Source organism: Bicyclus anynana, chromosome 21 (assembly GCF_947172395.1).
Source record: "Bicyclus anynana chromosome 21, ilBicAnyn1.1, whole genome shotgun sequence".
NCBI classification, from domain to species: domain Eukaryota; kingdom Metazoa; phylum Arthropoda; class Insecta; order Lepidoptera; family Nymphalidae; genus Bicyclus; species Bicyclus anynana.
The window spans coordinates 6,465,715-6,485,349 of NC_069103.1; the positions used below are offsets into that span (position 1 = coordinate 6,465,715).

The 19,635-nt window shown below is 37.7% G+C and overlaps 1 protein-coding gene across 4 annotated transcripts in view; it reads right to left on the reverse strand.

Moving 5' to 3' along the window:
- LOC112056973 (papilin) overlaps positions 1–19,635 on the reverse strand; it is a 130,030-nt gene that overhangs the window by 31,914 nt on the left and 78,481 nt on the right. For all 4 annotated transcript variants that reach the window (XM_052888029.1, XM_052888030.1, XM_052888031.1 and 1 more), the window contains exons 10-22: positions 19,273–19,495; positions 18,599–18,731; positions 17,666–17,845; positions 16,392–16,568; positions 15,829–16,014; positions 14,705–14,840; positions 14,016–14,128; positions 12,857–12,938; positions 10,924–12,321; positions 10,661–10,792; positions 1,541–1,742; positions 781–848; positions 429–629 (exon numbers count right to left, since the gene is read on the reverse strand). In XM_052888029.1, the coding sequence (XP_052743989.1) occupies positions 429–629; positions 781–848; positions 1,541–1,742; positions 10,661–10,792; positions 10,924–12,321; positions 12,857–12,938; positions 14,016–14,128; positions 14,705–14,840; positions 15,829–16,014; positions 16,392–16,568; positions 17,666–17,845; positions 18,599–18,731; positions 19,273–19,495 (3,231 nt within the window). The remainder of the gene's footprint in view (positions 1–428; positions 630–780; positions 849–1,540; positions 1,743–10,660; positions 10,793–10,923; positions 12,322–12,856; positions 12,939–14,015; positions 14,129–14,704; positions 14,841–15,828; positions 16,015–16,391; positions 16,569–17,665; positions 17,846–18,598; positions 18,732–19,272; positions 19,496–19,635) is intronic.

A 19,635-nucleotide genomic window follows, 5' to 3' on the forward strand; every position in this document is an offset into this window, starting at 1 on the left:
AGTAAGGTATCAGAATCATATAATATTCTTGAGTATAGAAAATCTAATACGAGTATTCAATGAATATATGGATTAGAATCTTATTTTAGAAGACTCAGAGGTGATTACAAAAATAAGAAAACTAATGTCGAACAAAGGTTATGATTCAAAACATTTGTCAGGACAACTTGATAAACAAATCAAACTGTAACCAAAATAAGAACCTAGATTGGCAAAGAATGACCTTGAGTAAAGTCACGCACTTGTGAACGTTGTGTGTAGGTCCTGTTCCTCTCAAGTCACTCTCCCCGCCTATCCCAAATAATCCATAAAGAAATACAAAACAAGAGATGTGGACGGCTCGAACGCCACGAGCACACTAAAGCCGTCCGTACCGCAAGTCGTTGTAATGCGGCGATAACACTTATTATTCATCAAACTTTAAGTACCTGTTGTAATACCATCAGGACAGCAACCAAATTCAGTAATACTGCACGGACAACCTTCGCCGTTGGGCCCAGAGGCATCGGTTTCATTGTCGTAGCAACAACCAAACTCCGTCGTGTCACAACTTTCGATTCTCGTTGTTGTCGGTGCAATCGCTGGTTCAGGCGTCGATGCAGGCGTTGCTTTTTCAGTTGTAGTCGTTTCTAGAGAAATCAATGTATTAATTAATAGTGTTAATTAATGTGGTATATTTCTATACGTTCATATCTTCATGCTAAAATCATTTAAACTCGCAACTTTACGCTATAAATATCTATACTAATATTATAACTTAGAGGTAAAGTTAATCATTACCTGTTTCCGGACAACCTTGTTTTTCAGGGCCCTTAGCTTCGGTATTTTGGTCTTTGCAACAACCGTATCTATAACAAAAATTATTATTATAATAAGAGATGATTTTTAAAATGTACGTTGAAAATGCTCATCCCCGGCCCAGGCCTTACACTATAACCAATTTTCTTTTTTCTAGCAAAATCATGATAATTCTACTTTAATAACGAAATCATTAGTCCCCATTCGCACCAGAATTTTTTTAACGGACGCACAACGTTTTAAGATAATTTTATTTCATTCTTATTTATTTTTTCTTCCCTGTTTCTTTGCTCGTCTCCGGCTAAGAAAAAAGAAGATCGTTGCCCATACAAACCGAATTTTACGACATTTTTTGATTGGTTTGATAATTTTTTTCTCTTCAAGAAACATACTTTCATCATACCAATTATTAGCCAGATCCCTAATCTATACTAATATTATAAAGCTGAAAAGTTTGTTTGTTTGATTGATTGATTGAACGCGCTAATCTCAGGAACTACTGGTCCGATTTCAAAAATTCTTTCAGTGTTAGATAGCCCATTTATCAAGGAAGGCTATAGGCTATATATTATCCCCGTATACCTACGGGAACGGGAACCACGCGAGTGAAACCGCGCGGCGTCAGCTATATACATAATATTTTCAACTCCATGTTATTTTATACGGGGGTACACCAACGTTCTATTGGCCGGTGGGCATTTTAAACCAAAATATCAATTCAAATCAAATATACGTCTCTCACTTAGAGGATTTGCAGGGTGGAGGGCAACCTTCTTCGTCGTTGCCTTCTGCAGCTGTTTTGCCGTCGGACTTGCAGCATCCATACAGAGTTTGGTTGCACGGCGTTGTATCGCAACCCGCGCTGTGGAGACCTTTGGCTGGCGACACGCCATCGGGACAGCACCCGAATTCAGATTTCTTGCAAGTTTTTGGATTCGGACAACCTTAAAAATAAGAGTAGGTACATCTCATTCTTGGCGTATACTTATTACACAATATGTAAATAAAATGTATATTCGACATGTTTGTCGTACCCCCATAACTTTCGAACCACTGCTTCAATTTGGATGCTTGTTGGTTTTATTAGTTAGGTTGGTTGGTTAGGACAAGGTGAGTAAAATTAGAAATTAGAAATAAAAAATAAAATGTCTGAAAACAACACTTTTCTATACTCCTATGTATAAAGGGTTCGTAATAATACTTAAAAGAGGGGTAGGTTTGTTTGTTTTGTTTCAGTCAATGGTCTTAAAGCGAAAAGCTTCGACCAACACCTTAAGAAGCTTTCGCTTAACTTTTGGATTAAGAGTCAGATACAAAAGGCAGTGATTCTTGAGACGCGCCCATAGTGAGGTTCCTCACTCTGGAGCCCTGACCACCGGTTGTTTGGGCACTCAAATGTCCCGCAACGGGAGGGTGAATTTTTTTTATAAATTTTTAATAATGTTTTGTATTTTATACTTATATTGTTAAAAATTAAAAAAAAGAAGTAATAAATAAATGAGAGTTTATTAAAAGAGGGGTAGGTTAGGCGTGGAGAAGAGGTACGGTAGGGTAGGGTAGGGTAGGTGTAGGGTGGGAGTAGGGAGTAGGTAGGGGTATGGCAAAAGTGCACATAAGTCCAAGCGAAGCTAGTTATGTCTGGACAACAGGCAGGTCTGGCGCCTGCCCATGCAGTAGGTCTGGCACCCGTGAGCTTCACTCACGGATGCAGAATCGCTGAGTCTGCGTAGAGTTCCCAGAACAGGCCACCTGCACATACCGTGCGTGGGAACGCAAGCCGAGCGGCCAGTCCACACATCGACTCGCTAGTAATAAGTCTAGTACTAAGTTAATATTAAGCTTCAATTGTGGAAGCACTATTTTTTTATTAAAGCCTCTATAGAAGAAAGCTCTTTAATTAACATCACGCTCCTCCAAATTTGACTGGCGCAGCCGGTGCAGATTTTCGTAAACGCCGTGCAGTGTCCCAAAATCGACGCTTGCGCGAGGCCGGCGAAAGTCTGACGAACCAAAAAAATACGTCAAAGAAGAGAGAAGACTAGAAACCTGCTTAACGGGGAGGATGACGGCGTATAAGGGGTGAGTAGAACTTTTCACTTCCTGTGTGTGTCCCATCCCTTACCTGTGTAGAGTTTTTAGGATTTTAGTAAGTTAGAGATTAAGATAAAGATTTTTTTATGATTAAATTGAAAGAAAAATATAAATTGTAATGATTAATGAATGATCAATTAATGAAATCAAGTTAAATAAAATCAAGTTAAATAAATTAACAAATTAATTATTAATTTTATTAATTAAAGTTTAATTATTGTAATAATTAAAGATTACTTATTATATCAAGTTAAATCGATTAACTGATAAATAAGATAAATATTTTAAAATTAAATAAAAAAAAAATAAGAGATTCTTTATTAAGTTAGTTTAGTAACGTTAAGTTAAAGTTAAGGCTAGTGTTACTGCTACTACTAAACGAGTGTTACTGCTTAAATCGGTTTGTGTTATTTTATTTTATTTTTCTCTATCTCAAAAAAAAAAAAAAAAAATGGAAAAAGTTGAAATCGTGCCCCGAGAATTAGTTGAATTAATACCAAAATTTGATGGAGAGTCAAGTCTTCTAAACCTGTTCCTCCGGAAATGTGAATACATCATTTTAAATTATAGGAAAAGTGACACAATCTCTCAGGATTTATATCTTTTTCACGTGATAACGAGTAGGCTCGTTGGTAGGGCTGCTTCTCTTATCAGTGAAAGGGAAGACATTGTAACTTGGCAGGATTTGAGAACAGCATTTATCCAACATTTCGGTGACGCTAGATCGGAAGAATGCGTAGCTATAGAGTTAGAGTCGCTAAAAATCAAGATGGGTGAATCATATTCCGACTTTTGTAAAAGAATTCAGAATGTCCGTAACATTTTATTATCAAAAATAAATAGGCAGGATGAGCCCCTTAAAAGCTCCAAAATTATTATATACAATAATTTATCACTTAACGTCTTTTTATATAATTTACCCGAGGATTTAATTCGTATAGTACGATTAAAAGACCCCAAGACTTTAGAGACCGCTTTAGAAATTGTCACGGAAGAAGTAAACTTTCAATTCCAGTATAAAGCAAAAAATAAGAATCAACAAAAGTTTCATCAGAATCCGTTTATTCATATGCCTCACAAAAATAATTCGCAAACAGCAAGTCCGATATATGGCGTAACGCAACCGCAGCGAAATCAGTTCATTCCAAACCAGTTTAATCGAGGTTTTTACCCTCAAAATAATTTCCAACAGCAATGGAGACCCAATAATAATAATTTTAAATTTGGGATTCCTTCACAAAATAGTAATTTAAAATTTGGGATTCCTTCACAAAATAATAATTTTAGATACGGAATCCCGACTCAACAACATAATTTTAAATTTGGTATACCGAACCAACAACAAAATTTTAAATTCGGTATTCCCCAGTCAGGTCGAATTCCACAGTCCAATAATAATAATAATCGTAATTACAGTGGTAACTTTGGAAATCAAAATAACTTTAAATTTGGTATCCCAAGGCAAACCAATAATTATAATATGCCAACTGATGTATCCATGCGTACCGCCCCTCAGATAAGGCAAAATATGGCAGAGGTTCAAGAAAATGTATTTTTAACAACGATCTTGAAATAGGCGAAAATAATTATTGTGGTGACTTTTATGAAACGTATCCAGAAAATAACTACGACGAAAATAACCAAATCCCACAGGAGTCTTACCCTGTACAAAATTCTGGCTACGAACCTGAAACCTTGTGTGATCCCCAACAAATAGATGCCGATGTAAATTTTCACATGATAGCCTCGGAAAACATAGACCAGAGATAATACACCTCAACTGCGATAGTATACTTAAACTACCACACATAGAACTCCCTGAAATTCAGGCCAAGTTCATGATTGATACTGGTAGCACGCGCTCTTTCATAAGTCCTGAAAAGGCAAACCAATACTTTTCTATGTATAAATATACGGAACCATTCGAAGTTATAAGTACGCATGCTAGCAGCAAGCACGGGGAGGTGATACACATACCTTTATTTAAAACCTTTAAAAGCATGACAAGTCATAAATTTTACATTTATGACGTGGATAAACGTTATGACGGATTAATAGGTTCGGACCTATTAAAACAGCTGGATGCTACCGTTGATATGAAAAACCTAATTTTACATACTTGCGATACAAATATACCAATAGTATATAACCCCCCAGTTGAATTAACTCTACAACCGCGAACTGAAACTCGTGTAAAAATACCTACTAGCTTAGATAACGGTGAAGCTATACTAGATTTTGTAGACTTTGGTCAAGGTGTGCGTATGCCTAGTGCTTTAGTTAATTGTGTAAATTCATTCGCGACAACTGTTATTCAGAACGTTTCAGATAAAATAATTACTTTAATTTTTAGTCGGCCATTCCGTGTGACGAAATATGAAAATAATGCATGTGTAGTTAACACTATTCGTGAAAATTGCGAGATTGATGCTTTGTTGAAAGAAAATTTATCAAAACTTCGTTTAGATCACATGAATTTAGAAGAACATAATTTAATTTCAAATCTTTGTTATGAATATCGCGATATATTTTACTGTGAAGATGTTCCTTTATCCTTCACTAACCAAGTAAAACATAGCATACGAACAAAAAATGAAGAGCCTATTTATGTAAAACCCTACCGACACCCACCTTCTCAAAATATCGAAATACAACATCAGGTAGATAAATTACTACGGGATAATGTAATTCGTGAATCTCATTCTCCTTGGAGTGCCCCAGTACACCTGGTCCCCAAGAAGATGGATGCTTCAGGCCAACCTAAATATAGGATGGTAATTGATTATAGACGCCTGAACGAAATTACGACAGACGATAAGTATCCACTGCCAAATATCACAGATCTTTTTGATAAGCTAGGTAAATCCGTTTACTTTAGTACCATTGACCTTGCCAGTGGTTACCACCAAATTGAAGTAAATGAGGAAGATAGGCAAAAGACAGCATTTTCAACTCAAACTGGCCACTACGAGTTCACGCGTTTACCCTTTGGTTTAAAAACCGCCCCAGCCACGTTCCAAAGAGCCATGGACAATGTGCTACGTGGTTTACAGGGAATACATTGTCTGGTTTACCTGGATGATATAATAGTTTATTCGTCCAGCCTGCAAGAACATATTGTTAAACTACGAAAGGTATTTGACAGATTAAGGGAAATGAATTTAAAAGCAACCTTAGATAAATGTGAATTCTTAAAAAAGGAAGTCCTTTATCTAGGTCATACAATTACTAAAGATGGCCTTAAGCCAAATGATGATAAAATTAAGGCAATTCTAAATATACCGATTCCAAGAACAGTCACAGAAATCAAAAGCTTTTTAGGACTTATTGGATATTACAGAAAGTTTATAAAAGATTTCTCAAAAATAGTTTATCCCCTTACATCTTGTTTAAAAAAAGGTAGAAAAATAGAACTTTCTGAACAATATGTTGCAGCCTTTAACAAATGTAAGGAATTATTGGTCAATGCTCCATTGCTGCAATTTCCCGATTTCACAAAACCGTTTATACTAACTACAGATGCATCAAACTATGCCCTTGGCGCTGTTCTTTCACAAGGAACTATTGGAACCGATTTACCTGTTGCATATGCTAGCCGAACTCTCAATGATGCTGAAACAAGATACAGTACAATCGAGAAGGAACTGCTGGCTATAGTGTGGGCAGTTAAGGTTTTCAGACCGTATCTCTATGGTAGAAAGTTTTGCATTTATACGGATCATAGACCCTTAGCATGGTTAAATTCAATCAAAGAACCCAATAGTAAGCTCACCAGGTGGAAATTACGTTTATCAGAATACGATTATGACATAATCTATAAAAAGGGATCTCAAAACTGTAATGCAGATGCACTCTCGCGAATAAAATTAAACGCTTTAGAAGACGATAGTTCCCTTGAAGTAAATATCGACACAATATCTTTAAGCAGTACCGAAGATAGAAATGAAAACGATGATAAAAAGCGTACTCCTGGATCTAACGGTTCTAACATGGCATACCCGATTCGTTCCCCGTCTGAAAGTACGATAACCTGTAGCTCACGAACTGACACTGCTCTTTCTGCATTAGACATGGACGGTGAAGTTATTCCCATACTTGACGAAGCTATCGATACAAAACCATACCAATTTCTTATATTTGTATGGAATAGGGACCATACAATAGTTCAAGATTATAGTCGCGATAAGCAAAAGGTTTTCGAAGCACACATGCCTGAAGGAAATATAGAATTAATTAAAGATTTCCTGAAACAGTATATAAACCCTAAAATTAGGCACTTTATCTATTTTGAAACCGAAACTCTCCGTAAAGATTTCATAAAATGTGTAACAGAATTGTTTAGAAAGGATTCTGTCAAAATTTACGAATGTACTAAAAGAGTATCTTACGTTTTAGACGAAAATGAGCAAAGATATATTGTGATAAAATACCATCAAGGTCCTTCTTGCCACAGGGGAATTAAAGAAACCCTTATGAAAATAAAACGCACCTATTACTGGAACAATATGGACCAAACGGTTTCATCCGTAATTAATGCCTGCGTAACTTGTAAAAAAATGAAGTACGATCGTAATCCCATAAAGCCTAAGCTTCAGCTCACTCAAACACAAACCAAACCATTCGAAGAAATTTTCATGGATTTATTCTCTATAGAAGGAAAATACTTCTTGACTCTGATTGATGCGTTCAGCAAAATAGGACAAGCTTTTGAACTTAGTAACAGATCCACTCCTGAAGTCGTAAGAGCTCTTATAAAGTATTTCTCGTTTTATGGTATTCCACAAAAAATAAATTGCGATCCCGGAACAGAATTTAACAATGCACTACTCAAGGAAACGTTAAGCTTTTATAAAATCGAACTTCACATAGGTACCCCGCACAACCCTAATTCTATGGGTTTGATAGAGCGATTTCACTCTACTATTTTAGAAATATATCGTTTGGCTAAGTACGAGCACAAACTAACTGACGCATCCTCTGTTATGACTTATGCGGTAATGTCATACAATCAAACAATACATTCAACTACTGGTCTTACACCCTTTGAAATAGTTTTTGGACATACAGATTCGTCCAGCCCTTTCAACGTAGAGTTTAACCAACGATATATGCAAAAATTAGTTAGAGACCATGTTAAGCGAACAGCTTTCCTTTACGAGCACCTTACGGATAGAATGATAAAAAAGAAAGCTGAGATAAGGGAAAAACGCGGTGGCGAGTCATCATTTGATGTGAATGAGGGCGAGGAAATATTCATAAAAGGTGTCAATGTCCGACGTAGTAAGGATAAACCCCGGTATCAGAAAGCAAAAGTAACCGGAGATATTTTTAGGAACACTGTACCCGTTAGAATTAAAAATCGTGACTCTAAAGTACCAATTAAAGACATAAAACGTCCTCCACAGGTTCGCCCTTCTGCTCATTCAAGCCATCACGATCCAGGGCCTAATCCAGAGGATCGAGCATAACCCCGGTATTCTACCTGTAAAAGAAGGTCAAGCGTATATTACATATGACAATTGGTCATATATTAAGATTTTAGATTTAGGTTTACTGAAGGAAGATTTAGATTATAATGTTAGGATGTATGAGCACTTGAATATAAATTTATTAAAATACTTTGGCAATGAAACACACTTTAGTGATATAAGTAATGTTAAAACGCAAACTGATCATTTTTTGAATATTACTGTAGAAAAATGTAGACAGCTAATTCCAATAAGTAGAACTAAACGCGGCATTCTAAATCCATTAGGTTCACTAATCAAAATTATTACTGGGAATTTAGATAATAGCGATGCTATGAGGTATGATGAGTTAATAACTACTTTTAAAACGCGACAGGAAAGGTTATCAAGAAAAATGACTATAGTTTCTGAGATGGTAGAGTCCTTCGTAAATATGACGGGAATTTCAAAGAATAATTTAATTCAGCTAGATAAAGAAATTTCTGACATTAAACTATGGATTGATAATACAAAACGAGTTTTAAGCAGTACTAGATTAATTCATACTTTTCACTTATTCTTGCATAACTTTCAAACGATCTATATTAAAATAGACGAAATTGAAACGGCTATAGCATTTAGTAAGTTGAAAACCTTACACCAGTCAGTAATCAATACAGACGAATTATATAATTTGTTATCTGATATTGCAAAAACTGACCAGCTTGTATATCCTGTAAATTTAGAGAACCTCTTAAAAATTGAGCAATCTATTGAACTAAATGCATATTCAAAGAACAATCAGGTAACGTTTATTTTAGATATTCCTCTTGTAAAAAAATACTTATTTAACTATTTTCGAATGATACCTCTACCTGTCACCAATCCATTTAACCAAACCTCTCTTATAATACCCAAAGCTCCTTACCTATTAGTGAAAGGTTCGAAAACCGTACCGCTCAGCAAACCCTGCAAAGAAATTGAGAAATTCGCATTCTTATGCCACGATATAGACACGGAATCTGTAATAAAAGATACCTGCCTAGAAGAGCTGATGTTACTTTCACAAAATACCAGCTCGCGTGATCCAGTCCTGGTGGAGACATCTGGAGTAAAAGTAGAATCAATTCAATATAACCAATGGATTATATATAGCAAATTCGAAACACTTCTCCTGAAAATCTGTAGTACGGAAGAAACCCGTGAACGCATAAAAGGGACCTACATACTTACCATAGATGAAAACTGCAGTTTTAAAATAAATGGATTAACACTGAAAAGACATGAAACAGTAGGCAGACCGGTGAACTATTCAAGAATCCCAACTATGCACTTTCCTACAATACTTAAAGCAGATGAACTACCCAAAAGGAAACTTATGAATCTGGATGGCGTTAATCTTCAACATCTCCAGCAATTAGCTTACCGTCTAGAACAAAGTGACAGTGAAGTGTTTGCCCAAAGTGAAACGTCATATAGCGGTATAAACGTAAAAAGTATTAGTGTCGGAACACTCCTTTTGTATGTTATTTTAGCAATATGCTTATGTATCATGTTACTTTATAAGTTCCCCCCTTTACGTCTTTTTCGTCAAATTCCGCACTCCGCTGAATTTGAACTAAAGGAGGGAGGAGTTATGTCTGGACAACAGGCAGGTCTGGCGCCTGCCCATGCAGTAGGTCTGGCACCCGTGAGCTTCACTCACGGATGCAGAATCGCTGAGTCTGCGTAGAGTTCCCAGAACAGGCCACCTGCACATACCGTGCGTGGGAACGCAAGCCGAGCGGCCAGTCCACACATCGACTCGCTAGTAATAAGTCTAGTACTAAGTTAATATTAAGCTTCAATTGTGGAAGCACTATTTTTTTATTAAAGCCTCTATAGAAGAAAGCTCTTTAATTAACATCACGCTCCTCCAAATTTGACTAGCTTGATCCGCTAGTAATAAATAAACATCGTCATACAATTAAAACCAGAGTTAAATAATATTGACACTGGAAATTCCGACATAGCTCAACGAGTCGCGAAGCTGAAGTGGCAATGGGCGGGGCACATAGTTCAAAGAGCCGATGGACGTTTGGTCCCAAGATGTTGGAATGGCGACCCCGCATTACAAAGCGCAGTGTTGGTAGACCCTCCACCAGGTGGACTGACGACATCAAGCGAGTCGCAGGGATTCGCTGGATGCAGGCGGCTCAGTATAGTAATGTTTGGAAGTCCCTACAAAAGGCCTATGTCCTGCAGTGGACGTCCATCGGCTGATATGATGATGATGACTGGAAGTTTTCCATGATTTCAATTTACTCAGATATTGTTAAAATTACCTTCATCGAATGGACCCTTAGCGCGTGTTCTTTTGTCAGGACAACAACCAAATTTACTCTTAATACATTTAGCGATCTTTCTTGGTTTACATTGTGGTCTTTTCGGTTTCACACTGGTCCATATCCAAGGCGCTGGAAAATAGAAAATGTTATAACTACGAGTATCTGTTATTTACAATTATTATAATCGAAATAGAAAGTGTTATCTGTAATTGTAATTAATGTAATTTGAGCTTTATAATCTATTATCATGAAATACAAACTTTTTTCAGTCGATCCAGATGTGCTAGTCTCGGCTTCTGAAGTGTCTGTACTGCCGGTTATTGTCGACTCTGTCAAACTGGATTCAGTTGTGGATAATGTCTGTTCAGTGGATTCAGTTGTTTCAGGTTCAGTAGACGTTGTACTAAGATCAATAGACTGAGTTGTACTGGATTCCGTTGTATCGGTAGAACTTAGTTCAGTAGTACTCAATGTGCTAGATTCGGGTGTTTCAGTTAATGAGGATTCACTAGTGCTTGATTCTGAAGTACTTTCTAAAGGTTCAGTTGTATCTGTTGTACCTTCACTGGTCTCTGTTGTACTACCTGCACTGGTCTCTATCGTACTACCTTCACTGGTCTCTATCGTACTACCTTCACTGGTCTCTGTCGTACTACCTTCACTGGTCTCTGTCGTACTACCTTCACTGGTCTCTATCGTACTACCTTCACTGGTCTCTGTCGTACTACCTTCACTGGTCTCTGTCGTACTACCTTCACTGATCTCTGTTGTACTTCCTTCACTGGTCTCTATTGTACTTCCTTCACTGGTTTCTGATGTACTACCTTCACTGGTCTCTGTTGTACTCAAAGCTTCGGTTGAACTCGAACCACTTGCAGTTTCTGTTGAACCAGACTGAGTTGTACTTGAGTCTGTAATTTCGGTAGTACTTGCCTCACTTATCTCAGTTGTGCTAGATACTGAAGACTCGGGTGAACTAGATTCACTAGTACCTGTTGTACCTTCTGTGGTACTTTCTGTAGGACCTGACTCACTAGATCCTATTGAAGTTAACTCAGTCGTATCCGTTAAACCAGTTTCAGTAGTCTCAGTAGAACTAGCCACACTAGTCTCAGTTGTACCAGCTTCTGAGATTTCAGTTGATACACTAGTACCTGTTATACCATCTGTGCTTTCTGTAGTACTTGATTCATTAGTAATAGAAGTATTTTCTGTGGTATCTGTGGCTCCAGATAAGGAAGTATCTGTCTCTGAAGTTCCAGCTGTGCTACTTCCATAATTCTCTGTGGTAGTTTCTGACGTACCAAGTTCTGTGGTTATTGTTGATAGATCAGACTCACTAGTGCCAGTCGCATTAGATTCTGAGGAGTCTGTTGAGCTAGATTCAGTTACACTGAGTTCTGTAGTCTCCATTGTACTAATATCTGAAGATTCAGTCAAATCCGATGTGCTTGTACCAGTTGTACTTTCTGATTCCGTAATTTTGCTAGCATCACTTGAATCTGAACTAGTAACTGTAGTATCAACTATATCCGTTTCTGTTGTTTCAGTAGATTCAGTTGTAAATAAATCTGTTGATTTACTAGAACCAGTCTCCGACGTCTCATCATAATATTCAAGAAATTCTGTAGTACCTGGTTGAACTGTATCCGTAGTATCTGAAAATAATAAATATATAGTATATAACAAAGTCGGGTTAGTTTCACCATTATTGCACAAGAACGGCTAGACCATAGAACAGAGAACGCTTTGGCTAGACCTATTTTTGATATTATCCTTGATTGTTTAGATTTGTATTCACCCAAATAACAGAACGACATATAAAGGTCCTCCCTTTATATGTCGTTCAAAAATTCTGTTATTTGGGTTCTCAATTGGACACGTACGTTTTATTTAATGTTTGCTATTTCATAACTTCGTCATTTATTAACGGTAAGACGCCAGCTCAACTTACCAATGACATGCGTTATATTTCGGGATATAATTAATCCTTTGTTTGTAAAGAATAATTATAAATAATAATCGAGCGACATGCATATCACTAAATCACTCATTTAGACGTCATAAATGCGTCGCATACGCATTCGACTTTATTATTGTTATTTAGTTTGTACATTTTGATCAAATATACATTTTATATTAATTATGGGAGTTTAATTCCCACTCCACACGCGCGCTCCCATACTACTATACCTGATGGAAGAGAAATGTCAGTGGATCCGCCACTGCCTTCTGCAGTTGTAGATTCATAATCATCTAGAATATCATCCGGGAACTGTAACAATAGAGAGACGAATATCATAGCATTCCACGGATTCACAATGCGGGTGAAGAGTCCAGCCCTGTAGTCAAGTGTCACGACGATTCTTTTCGCAAACGCTTCGAAAACTAGAAAAATGTATGGGAATGACAGATCTTGATCACGTGACCTGTCGACAGCAAAGGAGATGGTCCATTTCAGGTCTACTCTTGTACCCCGTATCATTAAAAATTAAATTATTCAAGGATTTTATTAAAATCTAAATAAGTAAATAAATCTAACTAATTAAAGAGAAATAAATAAAATTTAAACCCAAAGCATCTATGACATGACAATTGACAGCAAACGTCAAATCGACTACTATAATGAAAACGTCATCAATCCGACATTATTATTTGCATTTCTTGGGAGAGAATGGAATTATTTCGAAGGAATTAAAGTAAATTCGTAGATTTGTATAATCAAAAATAGTTTAAAAAAATATCTTCTTTTGTTTCCACCAGGGTACAATGACTTATCCTGGGCTCTATACAATTTTGGACCATCTTCTTTCATTCCCATACATTTTTCTAGTTATCGAAGCGTTTGCGATCGTAGAAAGAGAATCGACGTTCCACGTGGCTACATGGGTAGAGTAGTTCAAGTAAAAAGCGTACATTTTTCATATTTTCTACGAGATAACACCAGGAATCATGCCTCCAGTCGTCGGGGAGAGATTGGTCCTTAATGGTGTTTATAAAGGGTTGCCACGAAGCTAAGTGATTGATAAATAATTTCTCATACCTATTATGCCGAGGAAAATATTAAAAAATGGCGGAAACCTGCTACCAAAACCACTACAGTCCGAACTCCCATAATTGGCTAATTCTCTTCATTATTAACAACCCATATTTGGCTCACTGTTGAGCATGAGTCGCCTCTCAGAATGAGAGGTTAGGCCTTAGTCCACCACGCTGGCTCAATGCGGATTGGCAGACTTGACATTGGTAGAGAATTAAAAAAATCTCAGTTAAGCAGGTTTCTTCACGATGTTTTCCTTCACCGTTTGAGACACCTGCCTGAACCTCAAAATAATAAAAAAGTGCTATTTACATATGAAAATTCTTCAGCGCTTTCATCGGGAAACTCTTCTTCATCTTCGCATTCTTCATAATCGTAGTCTTCAGTGACAGGTGTAGACTTTGAATTCATAGGCATTGTTTCATCTGGAAGTGAAATGTTGTATCATCATCATCATCTTTAACAGCCGATTTAATTTCTTATAATGCACACAACTTTGCAGTTGGGTGCATTTTAAGAAATTAAATGAAATCATATAATATGCATGCCTCGGACCGGAATCGAACCCACACCCTCTGGAATCGGAGGCAGAGGTCAAATCCACTGGGCTATCACGGCTTTTTATTAGTAATATTAAGGTTTAATATATAACCAGATAATCGACCCAAAATATCATATAAATAGATAATTGGAAATAAACCGAATATGAAACTTTAGATATGATAATACCACTTTGTACTTGAAATTGATTTGATAAAATATATAAATATTATTGCGATAATGATATTATGACGCCTCAATAGCTCAACGGTAAGAGCTGTCGGACTCATCACCGAGGGGTGGTGGTTCGATCATTGTCCCGTTGGTCTATTGTCGTACCCACTCCTAGCACAGTTTTTCCCGATTAGTTGGAGGGGAATAGGAATTATTCAACAGATCTAGATATTTAAAACATAGGGCAAATATTCTTTTAAAAAAATGATGATGCTTTTCGAACTAACCTATGTCGCACGGTCCTTCATTACAGGATTGTGTCAAGTCCAGTAATCCGTCCCCGAGGCAATCAAGCGACTCTTTATTACCATTCAGACACATCACCGTCCTGTTCTGGTCGCCTCCACCACAAGGTTTGGAGCACTAAAACAAATTATATTATTTTAATTGAAATTTATTGCATTTTTATTAGAAAACGCTTATAGCTTGACAAGTTCGTTGATGACACTCCCATGATATGCGGGCGACGGGGGGAAAGGACTGTGCGGGTGTGAAGACAAGTGCGCGGGGGGGCACAGGCAAGGACTGCACGGGTGGGTAGTCGTGGGGTCGTAGTTGTAGCCGGGAGGGGGTAGCGAGCGGGACATCGCTACCCCCTCCCGGCCCGCGCGGACATTCGGGATTGTTATGATCGAATTTGCCAAGCTATAATATTGTTGAGCACGAGTCTCCTCTCAGAATGAGAGGGGTTAGGCTTTAGTCCACCACGCTGACCAAATGGGGATTGGCAGACTTCACACACGTAGATAATTAAGAGAATTCTCAGGTATGCAGGTTCCTTTCACCGTTTGAGACACGTGATTTAAATTTTTAAAATGCACATAACTGACAAGGGAACATGCCCCGGACCGGATTCGAATCTGTGCCTTCTGAATCAAAGCCAGAGGTCATATCCACTGAACTATCACGCGCTTAATTATTAGCTAAATTAAATATACAACCGAAACAAAATTACCTATAGCTGAATCTGCTATCCAAGGGGCCAATGAGGCAATGAGGAAGTATACATCTATAATATAAAAATGAATCGCAAAATGCGTTGGTAAGCGCATAACACAACAACGCCTGGACCAATTTGGCCAATTCTTTTTTTTAAATGTTCGTTCAAGTTCTAGGATGGTTATTACGGCGAGAAAAATTCGAATAATTGCCGGAAAAGCCATAAAAATAGCCCTTTTTGTCTTTTTCCCATACTGTATAAAGTTCATATTAATAATAATTCTAAAACGGGGTAGGGTAGGGGTAGGGTACGGGAAGGGTACGGTAGGGGTAGTTAAAAGTTTACATCGAGTTTAACGCGGACGAAGTCGCGGGCGTCCGCTAGTACATAATATAAAAGAATTAAACTTACTTCTGACCACGCGCTAGCAAACCAAATATAAGGGCACTTGTCAACAGGCACTTCGCATTCCTTTTCAGTCTTAAATTTAGTTGCAGTGTCGCATTTACTGTCATCTATTTTAGTGACATAAGTTCCGTCAAAGCTTCCACAAAACACATCTCGAGTTTGGACGCCTTTTCCACATTTAACTGAGCACTGAAAGAGAAAAAAAGTAAAAAGCTGTTAATGTAAGTCTGTTAGGTAAGTAATACAAAACACAATAACCAGATAATAACAACTTTCCAAACAAACTTTCAACCCCTTCTTATGTTAATATTGCGACAAAAAGTATCCTAAAACCTTCTCCGTATCACATGGCTTTTTTTTTTAAACTAGTTTTATTTGAATTCATTCTGTAGTTTCAGCGTGATGCCCGTCATCAAGAAAACGGACAGACAGACAAAAAGTATAAAAAATATATTTTTGGCTTCAGTATCAATATTCAACAAAATTTTTCAAAATATTTCCAATTTACAGAATTAGTTACAGTTTTATTATAACATTACATATAAATATAAATTGTCTGAACTTACATCGCCCCATTGCGAAGCGTACCACAGCATCTGGCAGGGAGGTAGTTTCGAAGGATCGCACGGCTCTTGTAGCACTGGCGTAGGATGGTACGCACACAAGCTTGGGTCTACAACTTCGTGGTTCTTTGTGGTGCAGTGGGCAACTCGCGTACGAACCGTTGACAAGCATGAATCGCACTAAAAATGATAGTTTTAATATTAGTTACTAGCGGACGCCCGCGACTTCGTCCGCGTGGAAGTCGATGTAAACTTTCAACTACCTATATCCTGCCTCTACCCTACCCCTACCCTATCCCTACCCTACCACTATCCTACTCCTACCCTACCCCTACCCTATCCCTACCCTACCACTACCCTACCACTACCCTACCCCTACCCTACCCCTACCCTACCCCTACCCTAGAAACCCCCTTTAAACATAAATACAATTATAATTAGAAAGAGTAGACAAATATAATTAGAAAGTTTCGAACTGCTAAGCTATCGGGAGTTACACGTGTTATTGTGAGTCAACCATAAAAGATAGACATATATATGCCGTTATGTTTTTTTTATATAATTTTAAGGAGAACATTTCCGTCATACATGATTTCTATGTAGTCTTAACCATTAAGGATGTACACGCGACGGAAGCTTAAAAAATGGAGTAACTTCTCCCGTTTTCTCAACATTTCTCTTCACTGCTCTGCTCCTATTGATCGTAGCGTGATGAAAAGTATACTATAACCTGCCCAGGAGTATGAAGAATAATTGTACCAAGTTTCGTTAAAATCCGTCCAGTACTTTTTGTTTCTATAAAGAACATACAGACAGACAGACAGACAGACAGACAGACAGACAGACAGACAGACAGACAAAAATTTTACTGATTTGCATTTTCGGCGTCAGTATCGATCACTAATCACCCCCTGATAGTTATTTTGGAAATATATTTCATGTACAGAATTGACCTCTCTACAGATTTATTATAAGTATAGATTTTATTCATCATCATCATTAAAAACCCATTTTCGGCTCCTCCTCGGTCTCCTCTCAGAATGAGAGGGCTAATAGTCCACCGCGTTAGCCCAATACGGATTGGCAGACTTTACACACGTAGAGAAATAATAAAACTCGCAGGTTTCATCACGGTGTTTTCCTTCGCCGCGTGTGAAACAAGTAAAAAGTTAAAGGTGGCATGCCCTGGATCAGATTCAAACCTACGCCTCCCAAATCGAAGGCAGAGGTCCATTGGGCCATCACGGTTATGTATACCAATTATGGAGGTAACTTACACCTGACCATTCGCTGAACACCCAGTCGACCCCCTCGCAAGGGTGCAGCAGGCACTTCTGCTCGGTTGGCGGCTTTTCCTCAGCGCATTCCGAATCCTGGTACACCTCAACACGACCGTCAATCTTCTGATGACAAACCACTTGTCGAGTTTGCTTGCCCGCATCGCATAGTTTGTCGCACTGCAATTATACAATTTTTAGCAGAAGGCTTCAAAAGTAAGAAGTTAAGAAAACCAATTTCGAACTAAGGTCACAATATTTGTCAGGACTACTTAATTGGCAAACGAACTGTAACCAAAATAAGACCCTAGAATGGCAGAGAATGACCTTGAGTGGAGTCACGTACTTGTGAACGTTGTGTGTAGGGTTAAAGGCGCCTTTGACAGTTAACAAACACTCCCCTTTTCATTTTCATTTTCGTAACTCATAAAAAATAACGCAACAAGAAATTTGGACGGCTCGAACGCTACGAGCATACTGGAGCCGATCGTATGACGAGCACCATATATCGCAAGTCGTTCCCGCTAACCGATCGCTACCCCTCCCTAACTCCCTACTCTTTACGTTAAGTCGTATCTAGCGTCGGCACGAGCCAACACGAGATCGAGCGACGTCATATCGGTCTCATACTACTATTTTGTACACAATCGTTATTTATGCCACTATCATGTAATGAGGACGCCGAATAAGAAAGCATAATATGAAAGCTTGAATTTTTTAGCCAATGCCATGGAAGTATGTACTGTCAATATTAATTTCAAATAAACAAAAATTTCAATTCAAAAAATTGATTCATTGCAAACATTGAGGTTTAGATGATATAGCAATTATCGTTAATTTTTAACCTGACGATTTTAACGCAAATTATGAAATAAAAACCTCCAAAAATGTGGTGAATTCCCAAACTCTGAACTCCTACCCACCAATACTCACATGTGACCAGGGTCCAGTGAACCATGTCGGGCACGTAGCGTTTTGGTTGCAGTCCTGAACAGCCTCGGGCTTCGGTCCCAAAACATCAAAGCATTCCTTGTCACCTACTTTTGATTTGAATCGGAATGTTACTCTAAAACATGACAAGTTTTCATAAAGAATTAGATAATACTCGTACAATTCAGCTGTGTAAAATATGTAAATAATCAAATTTAAATACCAATTAAATAAATAATAATTAAAAACCATAGCCAAATTTTTTAAACCATAATTAAAAGAAGTTTCTTGTTATCTAGCACAGTTACGTTAAACAGAACAAGTTAAAAGGAGTATATTAATATACCAGCCGACACCAGCGACTTCTATATAATAGTATGTTGTCGCGGACTATTATTTAGGACTTTTAAAGGGTAAAAATACATATTTTTTGGGTAACATTAAGTACGGAAACACTCAAAAGGAAAGTTTTTGTCACATTTTTCATTGATGCTTGGCTCTTATAAGTGGTCGTAGCGTAAGGTGGCTTTCTTTTGGTAACAGAAAGCTACAATTTTCAAAATCGGTTCAGAAGATCCAGAGATTACCCCCTACTACGTCACAAACTACCAAACACACAAACTTTACCTCTTTGTATTATTAGTACGGATAAAAATATAACCTTCTGTGTTTCATACCCGTTAGTGATGATCTTCTCACAGTAGACCTCCCTGGATTTTGAGCCCCCTTGTCCGCAAGGCTTAGAGCACTCCCCCCACGGTTCAGTTACCCAAGTAGGGGGGCACGCGTCAGTGTTACAACTCTGGTTGTACGCGGGCCTGAAGTTCACATCGCATAGGTTTTCGTCAACTACGTTCAAGTCCTCACGAGACCGACATGTTACTTGGCGATATTGATAACCTAATAAATGAAAATAAAAGAAAAAATGTATATTTTCTTATACCCCCATAATCATAAATTTGGATTGAGATTTAAACCTTAACTTTCTTCAAAGTAAAGTGAACTGATTAGTTCCACTTTATTTTGAAGAAAATTGAGAT